Here is a 20,766-nt window from a genome sequence, read left to right on the forward strand (position 1 = left end):
TGGGGCTTTTGCTAGTTCTCTTGGGGAGTATTTAAACTAATGCGGCAGGGGAATAGGATCCCCGGAGTAGGATCAGATAGGTCAGACTCAGATCAGAAAAATGGAGGTAGAACATTAGTTAGGGATGTTGCGATAGACATGGAGTTACAGGAGAAGCAAAGTTTACTAAGTGTCCAGCGAGGGAAATTGGGTTAACCTGTTTATACTTCAATGCAAGGAGAATTACAAACAAGGTAGATGAGATAAGGGCACAGGTAGACAAATGGCAGCAGGATGTCATTGCTATAACGGAGACCTGGCTAAAGGAGGGACAAAACTGGCAGCTAAATATCCCTGATTATAGTCTTCAGACACGATAGAGTAGGAGATAAAAGAGGGGGGGGGGGGTGGTGTAGCACTAATGGTTAAAGAATCAATTCCAGTTGCGAGAAGGGATGATATATTAAATGGGTCAACAAATGAGGCTTTAGGGATTGAGCTTAGAAATAAAAAAGGGGCAGTCACACTACTATAGATGTACTATAGACCCCCCAAATAGTGAAAGGGAGATAGAAGAACAAATATGTAGGTAAATTTCTGCTTGTAAGAACAATAGGGCAATAATAGTAGGAGACTTCAACTATCCTAATATCAACTGGGATTCAAACAATATAAGGGGCACTGAGTGAGAAAAATTCATGCAGTGTGTCCATAAAAATTTTTTCAACCAATTAGTGACAAACCCAACGAGAGGAGATGCAATTCTAGACCTAGTCTTGGGGAACAAAGAGAGGCAAGTGGGTGAAGTGACAGTTGGCGACCATATTGGGAACAGCGATCACAATTCAGTCAGATTTAGCATTACGATAGAAAAGGACAGAGATAAGGCAGGAGTAAAGGTCTTGAACTGTGTACATGGATTTTAGCAAGGCATTTGACAAGGTCCCACATGGCAGATTGGTCAGGAAAGTAAAAGCCCATGGGATTCAGGCTAATGTGGCAAACAGGATAAAAGGTTGGCTTTGTAACAGGAAACAAAGGGTAATGGTTGATGGATGCTCGAATGGAAAGTTGTCTCAAGTGGTGTTCCACAAGGCTCAGTGTTGGGACCCTTGCTGTTTGTGTTATATATTAACGATTTGGACATGAACATGGGGGGCACTATTGGGAAATTTGCAGATGACACAAAGATTGGCCGAGTAGTGGATAGTGTATAGCATAGCCATAATCTCCAAAATGATATAGATGGGTTGGTGGAGTAGGTGGTAAAGTGGCAGATGGATTTTAACAGGGAGAAGTGTGAGGTCATACATTAAGGGAGGTCAAACAGTTACAGGGATTACAAAATAAGTGGGAATATACTAAGAGGGGTAGATGAAGTGAGAGATCGTGGCGTACAAGTACACAGGTCCCTGAAGGCAGCAGTTCAAGTAGACAAGGTTGTAAAGAAGGCATATGGAATGCTCTCCTTCATTGGCAGAGGTACAGAATATAAAAGTAAGGATATAATGTTGGAATTGTATAAAACACTGGAGCCACAACTGGAGTATTGTGTGCAGTTCTGGTCACCACATATAGGAAGGACGTAATAGCTCTGGAGAGGGTGCAGAGGAGGTTTACAAGAATGTTGCCAGGGTTAGAAAAGTGTAGCTACAAGGAGAGATTGGATAGGTTGGGGTTATTTTCCCTGGAACAAAGAAGGCTGAGAGGTGATTTGATTGAGGTGTGCAAAATTATGAAGGGGATAGAGTGGACAGGATAAAATTGTTTCCCTTGATTGAGAATTCAAGAACCAGGGGACATAGATTCAAGATAAGTGGCAGAAGGTGTAGGGTGGACATGAGGAACAACTTTTTTTTTACGCAAAGGGTAGTGGGTGTCTGGAATTCGCTGCCCAAGTTAGTGGTAGAGGCAGAAACTTTAAATTCTTTTAAAAAGTACCTGGATCTGCACCTAAAGTGCTGTAAGCTGTAGGGCTCTGGGGTGGGTGCAGGAATGTGGGATTAGAAGGGGCACCTGGGTGTCCTCAGGCTGGCATGGACAAGATGGGCTGAATGGCCTCCTTCTGTGCTGTAACTTTTCTATGGTTTTACTTATATTACTTATTTTTCTCTCCTAGTTTAATTACTTTACATCTTTTACTTTTCCCTTTACCTGTGGTGCTTAAAGCACAATTTCTCTCACTCCCTTTCAGTTGTTTTCAAACTATTATGTCTTCTACCTTTTCCATCCAAGCCCCCCACACCATTTACTAGTTAAAAGTCCTTGTGACCACCCTATTTATCCTTTCCAATAGGGCCTTGATTGCAGTCCAGTTCAGGTGGAACCTGTTCCAACAGTACAGTTCCTTCCAATCCCAGTGCTGGTGGCAGTGACTGCTGAACCTCTGCTTCCCTGCACCACTCCTTCAGTCACCTGTTCGCTTATTTAATCTGCTTATTCCTAAACCAATTTGCATGAGGTTTGGGTACTAACCCAAAGATTATAACCCTTGTGGTCCTGTTCTTTAATTCTTAGTTCCTGCTACTATATCTTGCCTAATCTATGTTATTGGTCCCAAAATGGATCAATGATTAGATCCTCCACTCACACTCCAATGTCCTTTAAAGCAGGTTCAAGAAGTCACTCACTTGGCACCAGGCAGGCAACATATCATGTGGGATTCAACATTGCAACCAGATTTTCCAGAATCAGCAGGAAAAAGGAGTATTGCATTGACAATCCATTAGCTTTCAAGTAACATGTTAAATAAGAGGCCCTGACTGCCTGTTCAGATTATGGCACTTTTTGAAGAGCAGGGTTTTCTCCCAGTGTCCTGACTAACATTGCTCTCTCAACCATCATCACTAAAACAGATGAACTGATTATGTGTTTGAGAGATCTCGTGTGCTAATTGATATGCAGGTGGCTGCAAAGTAGTGACTGTGCATCTAAAGTAATTATCTGCAAAGCACTTTGGAAGCTTTGCGCTGAGGACATGACAGACATTATATAACACAAATTAATTCTGTCGTCTTCTAATAACTGCATATTCATCTATTAAAATTTCATGTATTAACTTTTTAATATAGTGCCCACCAGAGCAACACAATCTTAATCATCTAAATATTTCCTTGCTTAGAGTGGATATCCCCCTGAGGGCTATTCCTGCTCTTTCTTGTTCCTACCGGCTGTTCCTATGACCTTCTGGTTGGAAGTTGACTTCTCAACTGTTTTAGCTACTAGTCCACCTCAAAACAAGAGCATATTTAAAAGAAATAATTTTAGTACAGTCATCTATTAAGATATTGATCATATTACAAAGTTTCAAAATAAGATTTATTACAAGCTAGCATTTCATATTATCAATTACATGATACAAAGCTCCCATCATTAAACTATGTCCATGCACAATTATAAATTTAAATAAATTACTCCAAAATATAAAATCCCATTAGAGGCAACCTAAATGTGCACAGCGAAATATGCATCCCATTTCTTTTAATGTAACAAAATATATAACAGTATTGTATATCAGAATAAATTAAAACAGCCCAATAAGAAATCTTTCCCACCCACAATTTGTAGTACATAGAATCTTTACTATTATATATATATACAAAATATCATTGTGACACAGGAAACACATGGTTTCCACAGATTTTTCTTTTTAAAAGCTGGGTTTTTCTTCATGCTTTATAAAAAGTAGCAACTTCTGCAATCCTGCTTCTAAACGCTAGTTCGTAGTCCTTACAACATATTGGTCTGTCTTTAATTTAAAAGATCAACTAGAATAATTACTGAAACAAATAAAACCAATATAAAAACCACAGTAAAACTCAATATTTCAAGTTTCTTTTTAAAAATTATCTATTCATTCTGTGAATTTATGAGACAATTAAATAATCTGAAGCACTATGATGTTATTTCGAAGCTGGTGATTTAAAAAAAAGTTTAAAGAATGGTTCAGGAAAGAAAGGTGAGCTACCATGACACCATGAACTATGCTACAGGAATATAGAAGCTGGTGAAAAGGATCGAGTGTGTATGTGACAATGGAATTAACCTGGATTGTATTGATTTAATTAAATGTTATAGACTGAACATTTTTAAGGAAAACGATTATTTTAGAATATTTCATTGATACTCACCAATGAATAGAAAAAGGCTTGAGGTGAAGAAAAATGTGTCAGGAACTGAAATCATTTCCAATAAATAGTAAGCCTTATAAGGAGACAGTAATTGGAGAAATGCTCTGTGCATTTTTTTTTAAAGCTGCATGGTACTTTGAAGGAACATAGGGCATTTTCCACTCCTAAATAGGAGAATGGTACCAGAGAAAGGTTTTATTTTTGGACATAAAGCATTAAGAATGCCAACAACCTTAACAGATATACACTAACATTGAGTGCATTGGCAGTAGAGGGAAAAAATAATTTCTGCATCACTAGAAGAAAAAATAATATGGCTATACTGGAGAACTGGTAAGTTTTATCCTGAGATTAGTTTCAATATTTTATTTCAGCACATGTACTTCAAATCAGAAGTCTTGAGCATCCTTTCCTCCAACTCAGATGCAGACAATTTAGCTGAAAGGCCCAGTTATACCCCATAAAGTTTTCATTTACAAATTGGTATTTGCAAATATACCATGTAAGGATTTAGTACCTTCCCTGAGACAAACCAGGGCAAATTTTCACCTGTTTACACGCACAATTCAAAAGAATGGGAATGCTAAAATGGTGTAGAGCAAAACAATTATCTTACAGAACACTCGCTCTGCAACAACTGTATCATGGGATCAAACTGGTTAAGTACTGATTTTCTGCTAAAAGAAAAAAAGAGATCATATACCAGAGCCTAAAAAGGAAGAAAATCCCAGATATAGAAGATGGTCTTAAAAACTATTATGGAGAAAATAAGGTTTTTCAGCAGCAGTCTTGGATTCCAGCCCTTCAAGAAGTTAATTATCAAAAAGTCACCTGTATATTTTGGTGATAAACATTTAGTAAGAGTTATTGTAATGACATGTAAGCATGCACATTTAGCTACTCAGATAATAGGACTGAATTTCCCCAATTTACCCTATTGTCTGTTAATTAACAATTTTGTTTGTCTTTAATACTCAATTCTGAGCAATATTTTAGTTAAGCACTATTAACATGATAAAGTTAACAGTATGACAGTGGTTCCCTAATTAGAATTTGAATATGCACAAATCAGTTGTGAGGTTCTTATTTATGTTGGCAATCTACTATGTCAAAAACCGAAACATCTCTTGAAAATTCCTCACATTTGCAGTTGTGTCCAAGTAAGTCCTAAGTGACTTTTTAAAACTTCTGTTACTTTTATCAGATCTCATATGCTGTTCCCATTAAAAATAAAAGCAAAATAGTACATGCAATTGAACTTGTTCCTCCCCCTCCGCAGCATGTAATTTTCTCCCAGCCTATACTGCAGGTTACTTTGTTCCATAGACAGCAACTCCCTGATAACTCTGTCAAGTGACTATGTATAAACACAAAATCAAAATACTATGAATTCTGGAATTTTGAAATAAAAGGTTATTAACCTGAAACGTTATTCTGTTTCTCTCTCCACAGATGCTGCCTTACCTGAGTATTTCTAGTATTTCTGGGACTACACACCAAAACACAGGCTGTCAGAGGTGCTTAACCCTAGCTCAATCAATCCTCATCAGCAATACACATACTTTTCAGGGATCGTGAGGCATGGAGGTCAATTGTGGCAGTCTACTGCCAGTTCAGCTCACTCAATACACATCAGCATCAAACCTGGGGCATTCTTAGTCTGTTTGCAACTAAGCCTTACTCCAGAGAAAATTCAGCCAGAGAGCCATCAGAGAAAAAAAATTCATGCAAATAAGTTTCAATTGCATCAGGTCCTTTTGTACCCCAACTGATGGGCTAAATTGAAGAATAAACCACCACCAAGCTTGGCACTGAATCCAAAATCATCACTGTCAATACTTTGGTGAATAGGGAGAACTAGCTTGCTTATTAATTAGGGTAATAAACTATTGGCTATAACTTGAATGCAGTTGTCTTTTAAACTACGTATTATAAAATTTTCAGTACACAGCTATTTTGGTTACTGAAAAGAAAACTTTTAGATTGGCCACAAAGTTGGACCAAATGATCTCTCTTCTGTGCCGCAACCACGCTATGATTCTATCTTCCTCTAGTTTGAATAACAGAAACTAAGGCCAGAACTTCCAAGGAGTGACAATCACAGTCGGATTGCCACTCCACTCCACTCCTTTTTACTTACACTAAAATGCAGCTGCACCTTTCTCACCCTACCTTCCCACTTGGGCCAGGTGAGAAATGCGCAATGCAGCAGGTTCCCGGGGCTTTCAGAGCAGGCCAGCAGGGTCAGGGGGGAAAAAGACACACCCTTTTTTTTTACAGCACTAGCTGTCATAATGCAGGTAAGTATAAAGGTCCCAGCCACTTTGAGAAGCCGGGGAGAAGCTAAGTGTGTATGGTGAGTGGCTTAGATGGTCAAGTGGGGGAATGTTCATTGGACGATCATTGGGGGGGTTGGATAATCAGGGGGGGTGCGGGGGGAGGGTTATCACAGGGTGGTTGGGGTTTGGTCAGGGAATCCCATGGGGAGTTCGTGGGTGGAAGAGAGTCAATACCACAGCCACCCAGCAGTTAGAAGTGGTTTTAATTTTTCTAACTTTTCCTGGGTAACTATTCTGGTAAGACAGTTGGAACCATCCAAGTCTCTGATCCAAATCAATATCGGATGGTTCCCATGCAGTGCAGGGTAATTGCTCATCGGAAGTTTGAACTTCCTGTGAAATTCCTATGCAGTCCTTATGTGTGCATCTTCCTGGGTAGATCTGAGATCGGAAGTTATGGGCCTAAAATTAAGATCAAGTTGGCTATCTTGTCTTGATCATAATTATAGACCAATTAAGTGCATTAATTACTTTTAAAAAAATCTAATGCCCATTTATTGTGTTATAAAAATCTCTGCGCATCCCTCAGTAAAGAAAATCTTAGTCAACGCAATAGAAGTAAATGACTGTCATTTTTACAGATGTTCAAAATACATTTCACAATTGCTATTTCTTTTATCACTGCCATTAAATTATAATAGCTGAAAATTCAAGAATACATTCCTCCAAGGGGGATATATATATATATCTATATATATTATTTATATAAAAATAATCTGTTTACTCAGATTAAGTAAATCTAGCTAAACTGGTTCAATTTAACAAACAACGTACAAGTCTTCTTTTACATCAGAGCAAAGCTGGTATCCACATGTAAATTTCTGCGTCCAGATCCACGGGCTTATGTGCTTTTTACCTGGTGGTAACAAAAAAATCACACTTCCAGCTACAAGAAAATGCCAAATGCTGTGTGTGTAATAATAGTTCTCCTTCGTTTCCAGAAAACCATAAACGGCAATAGCAATTAGTGCTGCACTTATTCCTGGCAATAAGAAAAACATCCAGCGCTTCCACGTTGGAGGATAGCAGTGTCGGCGTTTCACGCCACGAGACACCTAAAGGGAAAACAAAAAAATTATTTTTCCTGTTCACTCACTAGTAACTGCCAAATTTTAAAATTAGAAAGCTGCAAAAATGAGGATCTTGTCTCACACAGTATCACTTGTACCTAGATTTATTTTCAAATAAAACCTATCAGCACAGACCCAATGGGAACACCACCGCCTGGAAGTTCCCCTCCAAGTCACTCACCATCCTGACTTGGAAATATATCGCCGTTCCTTCACTGTTGCTGGGTCAAAATCCTGGAACTCCCTCCCTAACTGCACTGTGGGTGTACCTACACCACATGGGCTGCAGCAGTTCATGAAGGCAGCTCACTACCACCTTCTCAAAGGGAAATCAGGGATGGGCAATAAAGTGCTGGCCTAGCCAGCGACGCCCACATTCCATGAACGAATAAATAAAAACTGCCTTAAGATAAATGGTAACTGTTGCCCTCCCACTGCCCTCAAAAGTTCCAAAAATAAATTTATCACTTACATCCACTCAATACCACAAGGTAAAGATGCAAAAATATGAAATGACTTTTAAACAGTAGAAATAACTTGCCTTCACATTGAGCCTTTATTATACTAAAATGTTCCAAGGTGCTTTAGAGAACAAGGACAAAGAGATGTTGAGGCAAACGAGGAAAGATTAGAATGTATGGCCAAAAGCAAAGAAAGAAAAGAAAGCAAAAAGCAACGAAGTGGGTCTTTATGCAGTGCTTTAGGGGGCAACTATAGTTATGGAACTATAGTTATATACCCTTATAGGTCAGCAAGAAAAGGAGTGAAGAGAAAGTGCAAAATAGGATACAAATAGCTGAATTTGTGGAAGTTGAAGTTTATGGGGTATTGGATATAGGAAGCTGGGCAAGAGCATTGGAAGAGTTGAGTTTGTAGGTAAAAAAAGAAATTGAAGAGTTCAGCAGTTGATGGGCTGAAGTAGGGGCAGGCAAGCAATGTTACAAAGATAGAAGTAATGGCTCTTTATGGTGAGGATAGGTGGTCAGAAATTCAGTTCAACATGGAATAGGATATCAAAATTAGTCCGCTTCTGTAGGAGAAAGCAGTCAGGGAATGGGATGGTGTTGGTGGGGAAGGCAGAGTTTCATGTGAGTTTCAAAAAGGAGAGTTTCATCTTCTCAATATTTAGAGAGAAAATTACAGCTCATTATGATTGGATGCCAGACAACTAGTCTGATAGCGGAGCAGCAATGCAGAGATCAAGAGAGGTAGTGAGATGTAAGGCTAGGCATCAATCAACGCGAAAACCGATCCCATAATTTTCCAAATATTCCCTCACCTCAAATATTGGCCCATCCTCAAGAGCACCATCTCCCATCATGTTCATTTCCTTTATAGCTGCTATCTTTACTCCTTCAACAGCCAAAATTTGAATGAATCTAGCACACAACTGACTTGACCAGGCTGAGTAACTGTCTCACCTGTCAAATCCACCTACTGCACCAGAAAACAAGGATATAAAGAAGAGATCCAAAATGGAATTGGAATTATTATGATGACAGTAGAGATATCACAAGAGATAGTAAGGGCAATAGAACAGTGGCTGTAGATTAGGAGTTTACATGGGAAGCGAGCATTGAGTTAAAAGGAGAAAGTCAAGGGGACTTGGGATGGGGATTGTAACCACTGAGGATGTGGAGTCAGTCACTCATTGCAGAGTCCGAGAAGAGAAAGCAGGAAGGATACCTTGGGTAGAAACCTGTAGTGGAATGATAGACAAGGGTTTGAAAATGAAGAGATAAGAGAAGTAAACTAGGGTAAAGTGTTTAAAGGAGGGCAAGGTGCCAGGGAAATGGGAGATGATGCCACCATGTGAGTCAGAAACAAGGGCCATACCATCACCTTTGCAGCTTGGCCAGGGCTGGTGGTAAAAGGTATAGACTGGCAGAGGGTTTTTAAGCAAAGGGCAAGGTGCCACCACCCAGGAGACAGGTTTTATAGTTAGGATTCAATAATGAGGATAAGGTCATGGGGAAGGGGTTGGTGGGGATAGCCTGGTTTGCAAGTTAGAAAACATTTTGGAAGGAAATGGCAGTGGAGCAGTGATCATTCACCCATTGACAGAGTCCAGGTGCAGTAGTTTATAATAGAGTTCCGTCTGCTGATGGCATGAACTTCTCTTAAGTTAAAAAAAATTGAGATTTTGATCCAAGAAAAAGTTAAAACAAAGCTTTAGTCATTTACAACATTTAGATATGCACTTTTGCACTCACCCATGCAACTACCATGATGAACAGAGCAACAAGGCACGGACCCACTAAGTTCCAAAGACCACGGCGGTCTAGTTGCATTGACATGGCAATCAATAAGGAGCCAAGGATAAAAAATACCTTCAAAAATGCAAAGAAGAAAAAGGGTGGTGTAAATATATTACTTTCTACAATAAAATATCTAACTCATATTAAAATGTTAATGCCAATTGTTAATCCGACCCCAAGCTAGTTGAAGTATGAAACTAGACACCAATACTTTTCTTAATAATTTCATTCACAGAATACAGCATTACACATACCCGCTTCCTACCAACCAACTGTGTCCCAAGCAGTCTCTCTTTATAAGTGCTTTAGATACTTAATTAAATAATACCCTTCACCTGTGTATCTTACCAATATCATTAACACTAATCTAAACCATTGATCCACAGGTTCAAAAAAAAGTTTCAGGATCAGGGTTTCTTTTCTTTCTCCCGACTTCCCTTGCAGTTTTAAGTTTGTTGTAGTTACTCTCTCAGGTTAAATGACATTACTTACTTCAGTAAGAGGACAAAATATCTTTCTTTCATAGGAGTTGGCTCGCACTATCCTATACTGCTTATTAGATAGAGCTACCCAATCGTGTGAAATTAGTATCCCCTTGGGATCTGAACTAAGGATATTCATGTCTTTTGCCTTGTGCTTCTACAATCTCTCGGAAGGCAGACTGCACATGTATGTGGTGAGATATGGCCAAATACAAGTCAGCAAGTACGGTGAAGATGCAGGAGAGTCGCTACAGTCAACCTAATTACTTCAACCCATACAAATTATCATTGCATAATTATACAAAAAACAGATGTTTTCTCAAACACACCCCAAAATCAGAGGGTTGCTTTACTTGACTTAAACAACATAACTTCTGGCTAACCTTTTGGGTCAAGGAAAGCCTTCAACTTTTGTGAACAAGTCTGACAGCTTTCACAGCCTCCCTGCTTCAAAAGCCTAACACTTGTGTCTAATTCCTCTACTTGTTCATGGCCAGAAAGGAAGTGCTGCCAGGACCCTTGCTGAGCAGCTAGAACTAGTCATGCTCCAACAAATTGATAAGTAGTTTATTAGTTACCAAAGCAAGCTTAAGAAACTACTAATTAGTCAAAGTCCATGGGGAAACAATCCCACTTATTAGCACTTTAAACTCTTATATGCTCAGAGATCCTTTTTTTTCAAAAAAAAAAGTGAATGCACTGCACCTCAAAACATTTTTAAAGGTAACTTGACATTGAAGACATGGAAAAATGGTCAAAAAAATCCCAAAACAAGCCCTATGGAAAGGAATTATTAATACTTACATATTTAAGGAGAGATTTTAACCTCGCCATACACAGAATTGTAACCCACACAGATACAACTGAGCCAAGGAAATCACAGTATTGAAGTGTATCATATTCCATAATGCACATGACAGCAATTCCTGGTTGATCACATGCATGATAAAACTGTAAGGAATAATTTTTTATATTGTCATTCAATTGGTGATTAAAAATGATCAGACTAAAAACATATTTTAAATGGCAGTATCTTCACACCATTTTTTTATTTTTATATAATAGATAACACGGGTTTGTTGCCTTGTTGACATGGTCCTACACTTTGAATCCAGAGTCATGGGTTCAAATTCTATCATGACAAGTGGATAAAACGGAATTAAATCTGGTAGTTTCTGGGCTAGTAACAGAAAATGACCATGGGAGTTGGTGGACTGTCACTGAAATCAAACTGGTTTGCTAATGTTCTTTGTGAATGAAAAAAGACACTTCTACCTGATCTGGCGCAAGTCACACACTGCATGATTGATTCTTTTTGCCTGACATATAAAAATGCCGGACAAGACCCACTAATCCAACTAGCCTATACCATCTAGTTGCAATGCCCAGTGCATCACAATACAGACACTCCCCATGCTACCGAGTTCCCGACTCTAGTTTGATATATTCCTGGTCTCTCCCCACCTCCCCACTTGTTTAAAACTGTCACAACCTGTAACTTTTCCAGCTCTGCCAAAAGTCAATGATCCAAAATGTTAACTGTTTCTCTCTCCACAGATGCTACCTGACCTGCTGAGTGTTTCTAGCATTTCCTGTTTATGTAAGAGATTTCCAGCATCCACAATATTTTGTCTTTGTATAAATTAGACCCTCCTGCACAGGCGTAGAAAGCTTCCTCATGTGACACCTTAAAAGACTATTAACTATGCCAACATTACTTACAAACCTCTAAGATTTTCATTAACTTTACATTGGTTTTACAGTATAGACATGCTTTTTTACTTTCAGAGCAGCCTTACCAACAGAAGACAGAAAGAGTTTGCAACAGCCCATGAACTTAACTGAAAGGGAAGTTCATGCCACATCATACTTGACCCATTTCACATTTGATATGAGAAAAGAAAGATGATCTAAAATTTTCAGAATTGAAAATTCAGATTTAAATCAGAAAACCCAATCATTATTTAATGCCCATGTACTTAACTGGACCAATCACATAAGTATTCTAACTACAAGAGCAGGTCAGGGGCTGAGTGTTCTGACTCCCCAAAACCTTAGCAACATCTACAAGACATAAGTTGGGAGTGTGTTGAATGCAGTTCCAGCAATACTAAAGAAGCTTCACATCATCCAGGACAAAGTAATCCACTTGTTTGGCACCCCATCCACTATTGATCATTCACTCCCTCCATTCACTGGTGCACCATGGCTGCAATGTGCACTACCTACAAGATGCACTGCAGCAACTCACCAAGGCTTCTTTGACAGCACCTTCTAAATCAGTGACTTCTACCAACTAGAAGACAAGGGCAGCAGGCACATGGGAACAACACATCAAAGTTCCCTCCAAGTCGCACACTATTTCGACTTGGAAATAGATTACCACTCCTCTACCCTCACTGGGTCAAAGTTCTGGATAGTTAACAGCACTTGGGCGTACCTACACCATACAGACTGCAGCAATTTCAAGACAGTGGTTTACCATGTTCTCAAGGACAATTGGGGATGGGCAATAAATGCTGGCCTTGCTAGCAATGCACACATTCCATGAGCAATTAAAAAAATTGGGACAACATATTTATTGATAGGTAATACTTTCTCAAAGGAAAAATGTCAAAAGTAACATCTGGTTGCCCTGGGAATGGCTTACTATAACCTTATTATAGTAAAGACAATCTTAAACGAATCATTTGAACACACTCATCAAATGGGAATTAAGGTGTTATTAACAGTGAGGAGCTCTATTGCTCTTCAGTTTACCGTTGAGAAAAACATGGTGAAGAGATACACAGAAGCCTCTACAAAATAACAGCGATGTATAGCAATCACAATCGGTGGGATGAACATGAGATTACTCAAGGTTAACAAGAGCGTTGCCAGTAATTGCCGTCTGTATGACTGGGCATTGGTATCATCTGTACAGCTCCATCCATTCCAGCCTAAGGAATTTACATATGAGAAAAAAGTCATTTTTCCACTTGAAGGAAGCATAAAGTGTGGACAATGCGCTAACAAAATACCTATAAACAATAGTGTTTTATAGCAACATAAAAATTTTAACTTCAGATGAAGTTTCATAATTATAACATACATACACACTAGAATCATTTGAAGTTATTATATTACCATTCACTGGTTGCAGATTTAAAACTAGCATCAATAGCTACTTAGACCTAATCGTCCTCACTGGTCAGTTACAATATTAAGCCATTCCTGCATTGCATTATATATGATTCAGTGTACATAATACAGACACAGCAACAGATAGGAAGCCTGCTTTACGGGTGATTTACAGATGATTTAGGGACGTCATTCTGGTGAGCAATACTGGCAAATAGATATATTGCTGCACTGAAACTACTTAATCATCTTCATAATCCATGCAGTGGCAATGAATTTAGACAAATGCCAGCACTAAAATTTGAATTCAAACTTCTAGTTAGGAATTCAATATCACTAGAGCTAAATTTAGCACTCTCTCCATCCAAGTTTCATTTTTCCAAATAACTGAAGCATAATTATCAAAGCAGGATTGAGCTCACACTCAATACTAGTTTCCAAAAGTGAATGAGAAGCAAAATTTAGTTAGAAATTTTTCATTCGTAAAAATGGTGACTTCTCCAATTACATTCTGCGTCGATATAAACAAAGTCTGTACATCTTTAGAAAACTGAGTGTGAACAGAAAACTAGGATGAGGGAACTTACTGGTAGGGACTAACATTTTGACCAGGTATCTTGGACAGGAAGCTTCTTGGTCAACATCTCCTTAAGGTAGTGTCTCAAAACTGGCAACCTCAGGACCAAGGCCGCACCACACTGCGATCTTGCTGGACTTTGGATCAGGCAGTTCAGGCCAAGTTGGGTCAGGTGAGGTCAAGGGTCGCTCAGAACGCAGGAATAAACCAGAGCCCAAGCGGCAATGTGGATAACTAGTCCAGCGCCACACCACGCCAATGCAGCACCTAACCAAATTGTCCAGGTAAGTTAGTTTTTTTTTATTTTACTCAATTAAAATTGATGCATGGCACATTCTAAAAATATCCAGTTTTTGGACAACCGGATTTGAGACACTGCAGTGACCTTTAGACACCAAGTTATAAGACAATAAGATTCTATTCCATAGGACAAAAGTGAAATAAAAATTGGATTGTATAGGAAGTTTAAAATAAGCATTTTGTAAGGGACTATACAATCTAAGTTCTTAAGGCCATGAAAGAGCGATTTCCACTTTCAGGCAGATGACGGCCATGAAACTACTGCCCCAAGTTATTTGCAGCTTTTAACTGCCAAATCAGTGACACACTCCCTCCTCCTGTACAGTCATACCTACCTGCTTTGCAAACACATGCAGCATAAAGATATCCATGAGTTTGAAGAAGTCTGCACTCTCCATAAACACCACAATCCTCAATACAGGGGCTCAAAACAGTTGATATAATTACCCGAGCAGAAACCTTTCCACAGGTTTGATTGCTAAAAGACAGAAAACTCTGATTAATATTTTTACTTACTGCTGTTAGCACAAAAATGATTTTTCCCCTTTTCATGAAGCAGTAATTAATAATAAAATTTTAGAAACAGGAGCTATTAAGAACAGTAGGATTCATGTTACAGTACCAAACAGGATTATAAAAATGCTAAACTTAATACAGCTCCAGTGATGTCCTTGTTTGGGGACAAAAGGACAGAGAACCATGTCCTGGAATCATTAGTTTTCTCTGAACTCCTCCAGCTATTAACTTGCATCATGTTGTTCCATGCTTTTGGGTCTGACAAATTAGTTTATATGCCTCAGCATTTTTAATGCTAAGTTTATATGTGCTTCAAGCATTTCTCAAATATAAAAATTCAGGGCTTGTAAGTCTCTCCTCATAATTTTATAAGACCCAGTGAAAAACAGAGGTGCTTTCCTTGTGTTCTGGCAAATAGTTACACTTCCACCAATCCCACCACAACAAATTAACTGTTTATTTATTTGATTTATTAATTCTGGGACTAAGCTGTACACAAACTGATATACTTACCCATATATCAGTGACTACATATCAAATGTAATTCAGTCAATTAAGTACTTTAAAATCTAAGGACATGAGCAGCCCATATAAATGTATGCTTATTTTTTTGATTAGACTGTTGACAGAAACTCACATTGAATGGATACATGAGATGTATGGTTGAGAAAAACCCACAACCAACACAAGAACACATGAATTAGGAGGAGTAGGCCATTCAGCCCCTCGAGCCTCCTCCATCATTCGATAAGATCATGGTTGATCTAACTGTTGCCTCAGCTCCACTTTCCTGTATACCTCCCCCATAACACCTGACTCCCCTTTGCTCAGGAATCTAACTCAGCTTTGAATATATTCAATGACCCAGCCTCCACTGTTCTCTGGGGTTGAAAATTCCACAGACTAACGACACTCAGAAAAATATTCTACTTATCTCAGTCTTAAATGGGAGATGCCTAATTTTTAAACTATGTCCCCTAGTTCTAGACTCCTCCACAAGGGGGAGCATCCTCTCAGCATCCACCCTGTCTAGCCCCCTCCGAATATTATGTTTCAATATTCTCTCATTCTACTAAATTCCAATGGGCGTAAGTCCAACCTACTCAACCTTTCCTCATAAGATAACCCTTTTATCTCAGGAATCAGTCAAGTGAACCTTCCCTGAACTGCTCCTAATGCAATTATATCCTTTCTTAAGTAAGGAGGCCAAAACTGTATATGGTACTGCAGATGTGGTCTCATTAAGGTCCTATTACAGCTGTAGAAACACTTCCCTACTTTTATACTCAATTCTCCTTGTAAGAAAATCCAATATTCCATTTGCCTTCCTAATCACTTACTCTACTTGCATACTAACTTTTAGTGATTCATGTACCAGGACACCCAGATCCCTCTGTACAACAGTACTCTGAAGTCTCTCTCCATTTAAATAATATTCTGCTTTTCTAAACTTCCTACCAAAGTGGACAAGTTCACATTTTCCCACATTATACTCCATGGGCAAATTTTTGCCCATTCACTTAACCTATTTAAAATCCCTTTGTAAACTCTCTATCCTCTTGACAACTTATTTTCCTATCTGGATGTCACCAAATCATTCTGCCTCTCAACATTTACCGGAAGACAACTATCCACTGTATATTTCAAATACTTTATATTTATTCAAATTAAATTCCCTTTGTTGCTCCTTTGTTTCAGTTCAATGTTAGCACCCTCACCTGAGTCAGAAGGTGTGTTCAAGCCCCAATTCATAGATACGAGCACATAATCTAGGCTGACACTTCAATGCAATACTGCGGACTGCTGCGCTGTTGGAGATGCTGTCTTCTGGATGAACCTTTTAAATATAGGCCCTGTCCGTCCTCAGAATTGGGCATTAAAGATCCCATGGGACTCAATAGTCATTATGGCACAAAAGGAGGTTATTCTCCCCACTGAATCCATGCCAGCTCTCTGCAGAGCAATCCAGTCAGTCCCACTCCCCTGCTCTAGCCTCATAGCCCAGCAAGTTCATTTCCCTCAAGTGCCCATCCAATTTCTCCTTGAAATCATTAATCATCCACCACTTTTGTAGGCAGCAAGTGCAAGGTCATTACCACTTAGAGCAAGGGAGTTATTCTAGTCAAGGTTCAATTATCACTCAACATCACCAAAAACAGATTATCTGGTAAATTGATTTCATTGATATTTGTAGCCCTGGAGCTGTATGAAAATAGCTGTCACATTTCCCTACATTACAATAGTAACTGCACTTCAAAAGTTGTTGTAAAGCACTCTGGGACGTCCTTAGGTCTACAGAGAAACTAAAGAAAAGAACTTTGATCCTTTTTTTTTAAACTCTATGGCAGCAAGAATTCTATTACTTTTTTGGACAAATTTATTCAACCTACCTTTGAATTCCTGAACACATTAAAACATTTAAATATTGCATTGCCATGTATTGGTCCATTTAAGTCAATTGGAGATTAGATTTTAAATGAATTATTTCATCATCAGCAATAACCTCACCCTTTATCATTGGGGCACAGGATTTGCAAGGTGAGGTACCAACGGTCAGTTTCTGGATAAGGAACATGGAGGGATCTTGATAATATTGATGAATTCATTTTAAGCAGGTATCCCCAAGATAAAGCTTTGAAAACAAAAACATACATTATAAAGCATAAAAACCAAATCTGAAAAAAATGTTGTTTTAAATATGCAAGTTTAAGCAATAAAAAATCATGGGGTAGACCCACGCATTTTGTCTTAAGAAATTATCTATTTTTTCCCCCCAAAAATGAAAATTCCTCCACATCTGTTTGACCTTCACACTAGCAAGCATCGTTATACAAAAGAAACATGTGAACTGGGACCCTGTAGGTCTAATGTTTTAGACTAGCCCAGAGCACTGCCATACTAAAACACTCTTCACTCAAGTATTAATTTGATAATATTTTATCTGAACTGCTTCAGGTAGTCACTGTTTGAATAGATTAGGCTCCACTTTTACATAGAAAGAAGCAAGAAATTAGGAAAAACCAATGTTAAAGTATACAAAGAAGGTATTAAAAGGAGTCAGATAGAAGTTTAATGTTCATGAGATTCTTTAAAGTCCATCCTGGCAAAAAGCTACTGCCCATTTTTTTTTTTTTACATTTATTGGCCTTCCATATTTAAAGAATGAATTAAAACTATCTTTCTAGCTTGTTGAAATATATATTTAGTCTGAGATACTGCTAGTCTGAAACGATTCCAGAGCCTGGATTCTCAGGTGTTCAGACACCATACCCATCGAAAGGAACTTTATGTAAATTCTGTAATCCAATTGGGATCTCATTTCGAGCACCTGACAGAAGTCTCAGAGACTTAAGTACTCCCCTGAAATTAATTTCAGTGAGATATTCCACCTGCAGACTGTAAAAATTAAGCTAAAACTGACCCTAGGGTAACTGCTTCAACCAATGATAAACTCTGGCTACAACAAAAGCAAAATACTGTGAATGCTGGAAAACTGAAATAAAAACAGTGAGCTGGGAATACTCAGCAGTTCAGGCAGCATCTATAGGGAGAGAGAGAGAAAAAAAGAATTAACGCTTCAAGTCAATGACCTTTAAACAGAGCTGTAAAAAAAAAAGTTAGGAACATAATAGATTTTAAGCAATTACAGAGGCAAAAATGGTGGGGGAGTGGTGGGGAGAGGGGGAAGAACAAAAGGAAGGTCTGTTATAGGCAGGAGACATTAAATCACAAAACAGATGATGGTATAAGGCAAAGAGGCATAGTATTGGGACAAGTAAAGAAATGAAAAGTGGGTTTAGAGGAAGTATGAATGACAATAGCAGAATCATTTCTAATAAAACTCAGCAGGTCTGGCAGCATCGGCGGAGAAGAAAAGAGTTGACGTTTCGAGTCCTCATGACCCTTCGACAAAACTTGAGTTCGAGTCCAAGAAAGAGTTGAAATATAAGCTGGTTTAAGGTGTGTGTGTGGGGGGCAGAGAGATAGAGAGAGAGAGAGGTGGGGGGGAGGTGTGGTTGTAGGGACAAACAAGCAGTGATAGAAGCAGATCATCAAAAGATGTCAACGACAATAGTACAATAGAACACATAGGTGTTAAAGTTAAAGTTGGTGATATTATCTAAACGAATGTGCTAATTAAGAATGGATGGTAGGGCACTCAAGGTATAGCTCTAGTGGGTTTTTTTTTTTATTTTTTTTATATTTTTTTTTAAATAATGGAAATAGGTGGGAAAAGGAAAATCTTTATAATTTATTGGAAAAAAAAGGAAGGGGGAAACAGAAAAGGGGTGGATGGGGGAGGGAGCTCACGACCTAAAGTTGTTGAATTCAATATTCAGTCCGGAAGGCTGTAAAGTGCCTAGTCGGAAGATGAGGTGTTGTTCCTCCAGTTTGCGTTGGGCTTCACTGGAACAATGCAGCAAGCCAAGGACAGACATGTGGGCAAGAGAGCAGGGTGGAGTGTTAAAATGGCAAGCGACAGGGAGGTTGGGTCATTCTTGTGGACAGACCGCAGGTGTTCTGCAAAGCGGTCGCCCAGTTTACGTTTGGTCTCTCCAATGTAGAGGAGACCACATTGGGAGCAACGAATGCAGTAGCCTAAGTTGGGGGAAATGCAAGTGAAATCCTGCTTCACTTGAAAGGAGTGTTTGGGTCCTTGGACGGTGAGGAGAGAGGAAGTGAAGGGGCAGGTGTTGCATCTTTTGTGTGGGCATGGGGTGGTGCCATAGGAGGGGGTTGAGGAGTAGGGGGTGATGGAGGAGTGGACCAGGGTGTCCCGGAGGGAGCGATCCCTACGGAATGCCGATAAGGGGGGTGAAGGGAAGATGTGTTTGGTGGTGGCATCATGCTGGAGTTGGCGGAAATGGCGGAGGATGATCCTTTGAATGCGGAGGCTGGTGGGGTGATAAGTGAGGACAAGGGGGACCCTATCATGTTTCTGGGAGAGAGGAGAAGGCGTGAGGGCGGATGCGCGGGAGATGGGCCGGACACGGTTGAGGGCCCTGTCAACGACCGTGGGTGGAAAACCTCGGTTAAGGAAGAAGGAGGACATGTCAGAGGAACTGTTTTTGAAGGTAGCATCATCGGACAGATGCGACGGAGGCAAAGGAACTGAGAGAATGGGATGGTGTCCTTACAGGAAGCGGGGTGTGAGGAGCTGTAGTCGAGATAGCTGTGGGAGTCGGTGGGTTTGTAATGGATATTGGTGGACAGTCTATCACCAGAGATTGAGACAGAGAGGTCAAGGAAGGGAAGGGAAGTGTCAGAGATGGACCACGTGAAAATGATGGAGGGGTGGAGATTGGAAGCAAAATTAATAAATTTTTCCAAGTCCTGACGAGAGCATGAAGCAGCACCGAAGTAATCATCGATGTACCGGAGAAAGAGTTGTGGAAGGGGGCCGGAGTAGGACTGCAACAAGGAATGTTCCACATACCCCATAAAGAGACAGGCATAGCTGGGGCCCATGCGGGTACCCATAGCCACACCTTTTATTTGGAGGAAGGGAGAGGAGTTGAAGGAGAAATTGTTCAGCGTGAGAACAAGTTCAGCCAGACGGAGGAGAGTAGTGGTGGATGGGGATTGTTCGGGCCTCTGTTCGAGGAAGAAGCTAAGGGCCCTCAGACCATCCTGGTGGGGGATGGAGGTGTAGAGGGATTGGACGTCCATGGTGAAGAGGAAGCAGTTGGGGCCAGGGAACTGGAAATTGTTGATGTGACGTAAGGTGTCAGAGGAATCACGGATGTAGGTGGGAAGGGACTGGACAAGGGGAGAGAGAAGGGAGTCAAGATAACGAGAAATGAGTTCTGTGGGGCAGGAGCAAACTGAGACGATCGGTCTACCGGGGCAGTTCTGTTTGTGGATTTTGGATAGGAGATAGAAGCGACTATCAGGTTGGAAGCTGTGGGAGGGAGATCCCCAGAGGAGATGAGATTAGTGACAGTCCTGGAAACAATGGCTTGATGTTCAGTGGTGGGGTCATGGTCCAGGGAGA

General features: G+C 39.7%; 1 protein-coding gene across 2 annotated transcripts in view; it reads right to left on the reverse strand.

Annotated features, from left to right (window-relative positions):
* Window positions 1-3,283: 3,283 nt before the first annotated feature.
* Window positions 3,284-20,766, reverse strand: part of pgap6 (post-glycosylphosphatidylinositol attachment to proteins 6) — a 47,681-nt gene continuing 30,198 nt past the window's right edge. For both annotated transcript variants that reach the window (XM_041206808.1, XM_041206809.1), the window contains 6 exons: window positions 17,280-17,403; window positions 14,591-14,733; window positions 13,019-13,197; window positions 11,063-11,209; window positions 9,732-9,848; window positions 3,284-7,503 (listed from right to left, as the gene is read on the reverse strand). In XM_041206808.1, coding sequence (XP_041062742.1) covers window positions 7,207-7,503; window positions 9,732-9,848; window positions 11,063-11,209; window positions 13,019-13,197; window positions 14,591-14,733; window positions 17,280-17,403 — 1,007 coding nt within the window. In that variant the 3' untranslated portion in view covers window positions 3,284-7,206. The remainder of the gene's footprint in view (window positions 7,504-9,731; window positions 9,849-11,062; window positions 11,210-13,018; window positions 13,198-14,590; window positions 14,734-17,279; window positions 17,404-20,766) is intronic.

Source organism: Carcharodon carcharias, chromosome 15, assembly GCF_017639515.1.
Source record: "Carcharodon carcharias isolate sCarCar2 chromosome 15, sCarCar2.pri, whole genome shotgun sequence".
NCBI lineage: Eukaryota > Metazoa > Chordata > Chondrichthyes > Lamniformes > Lamnidae > Carcharodon > Carcharodon carcharias.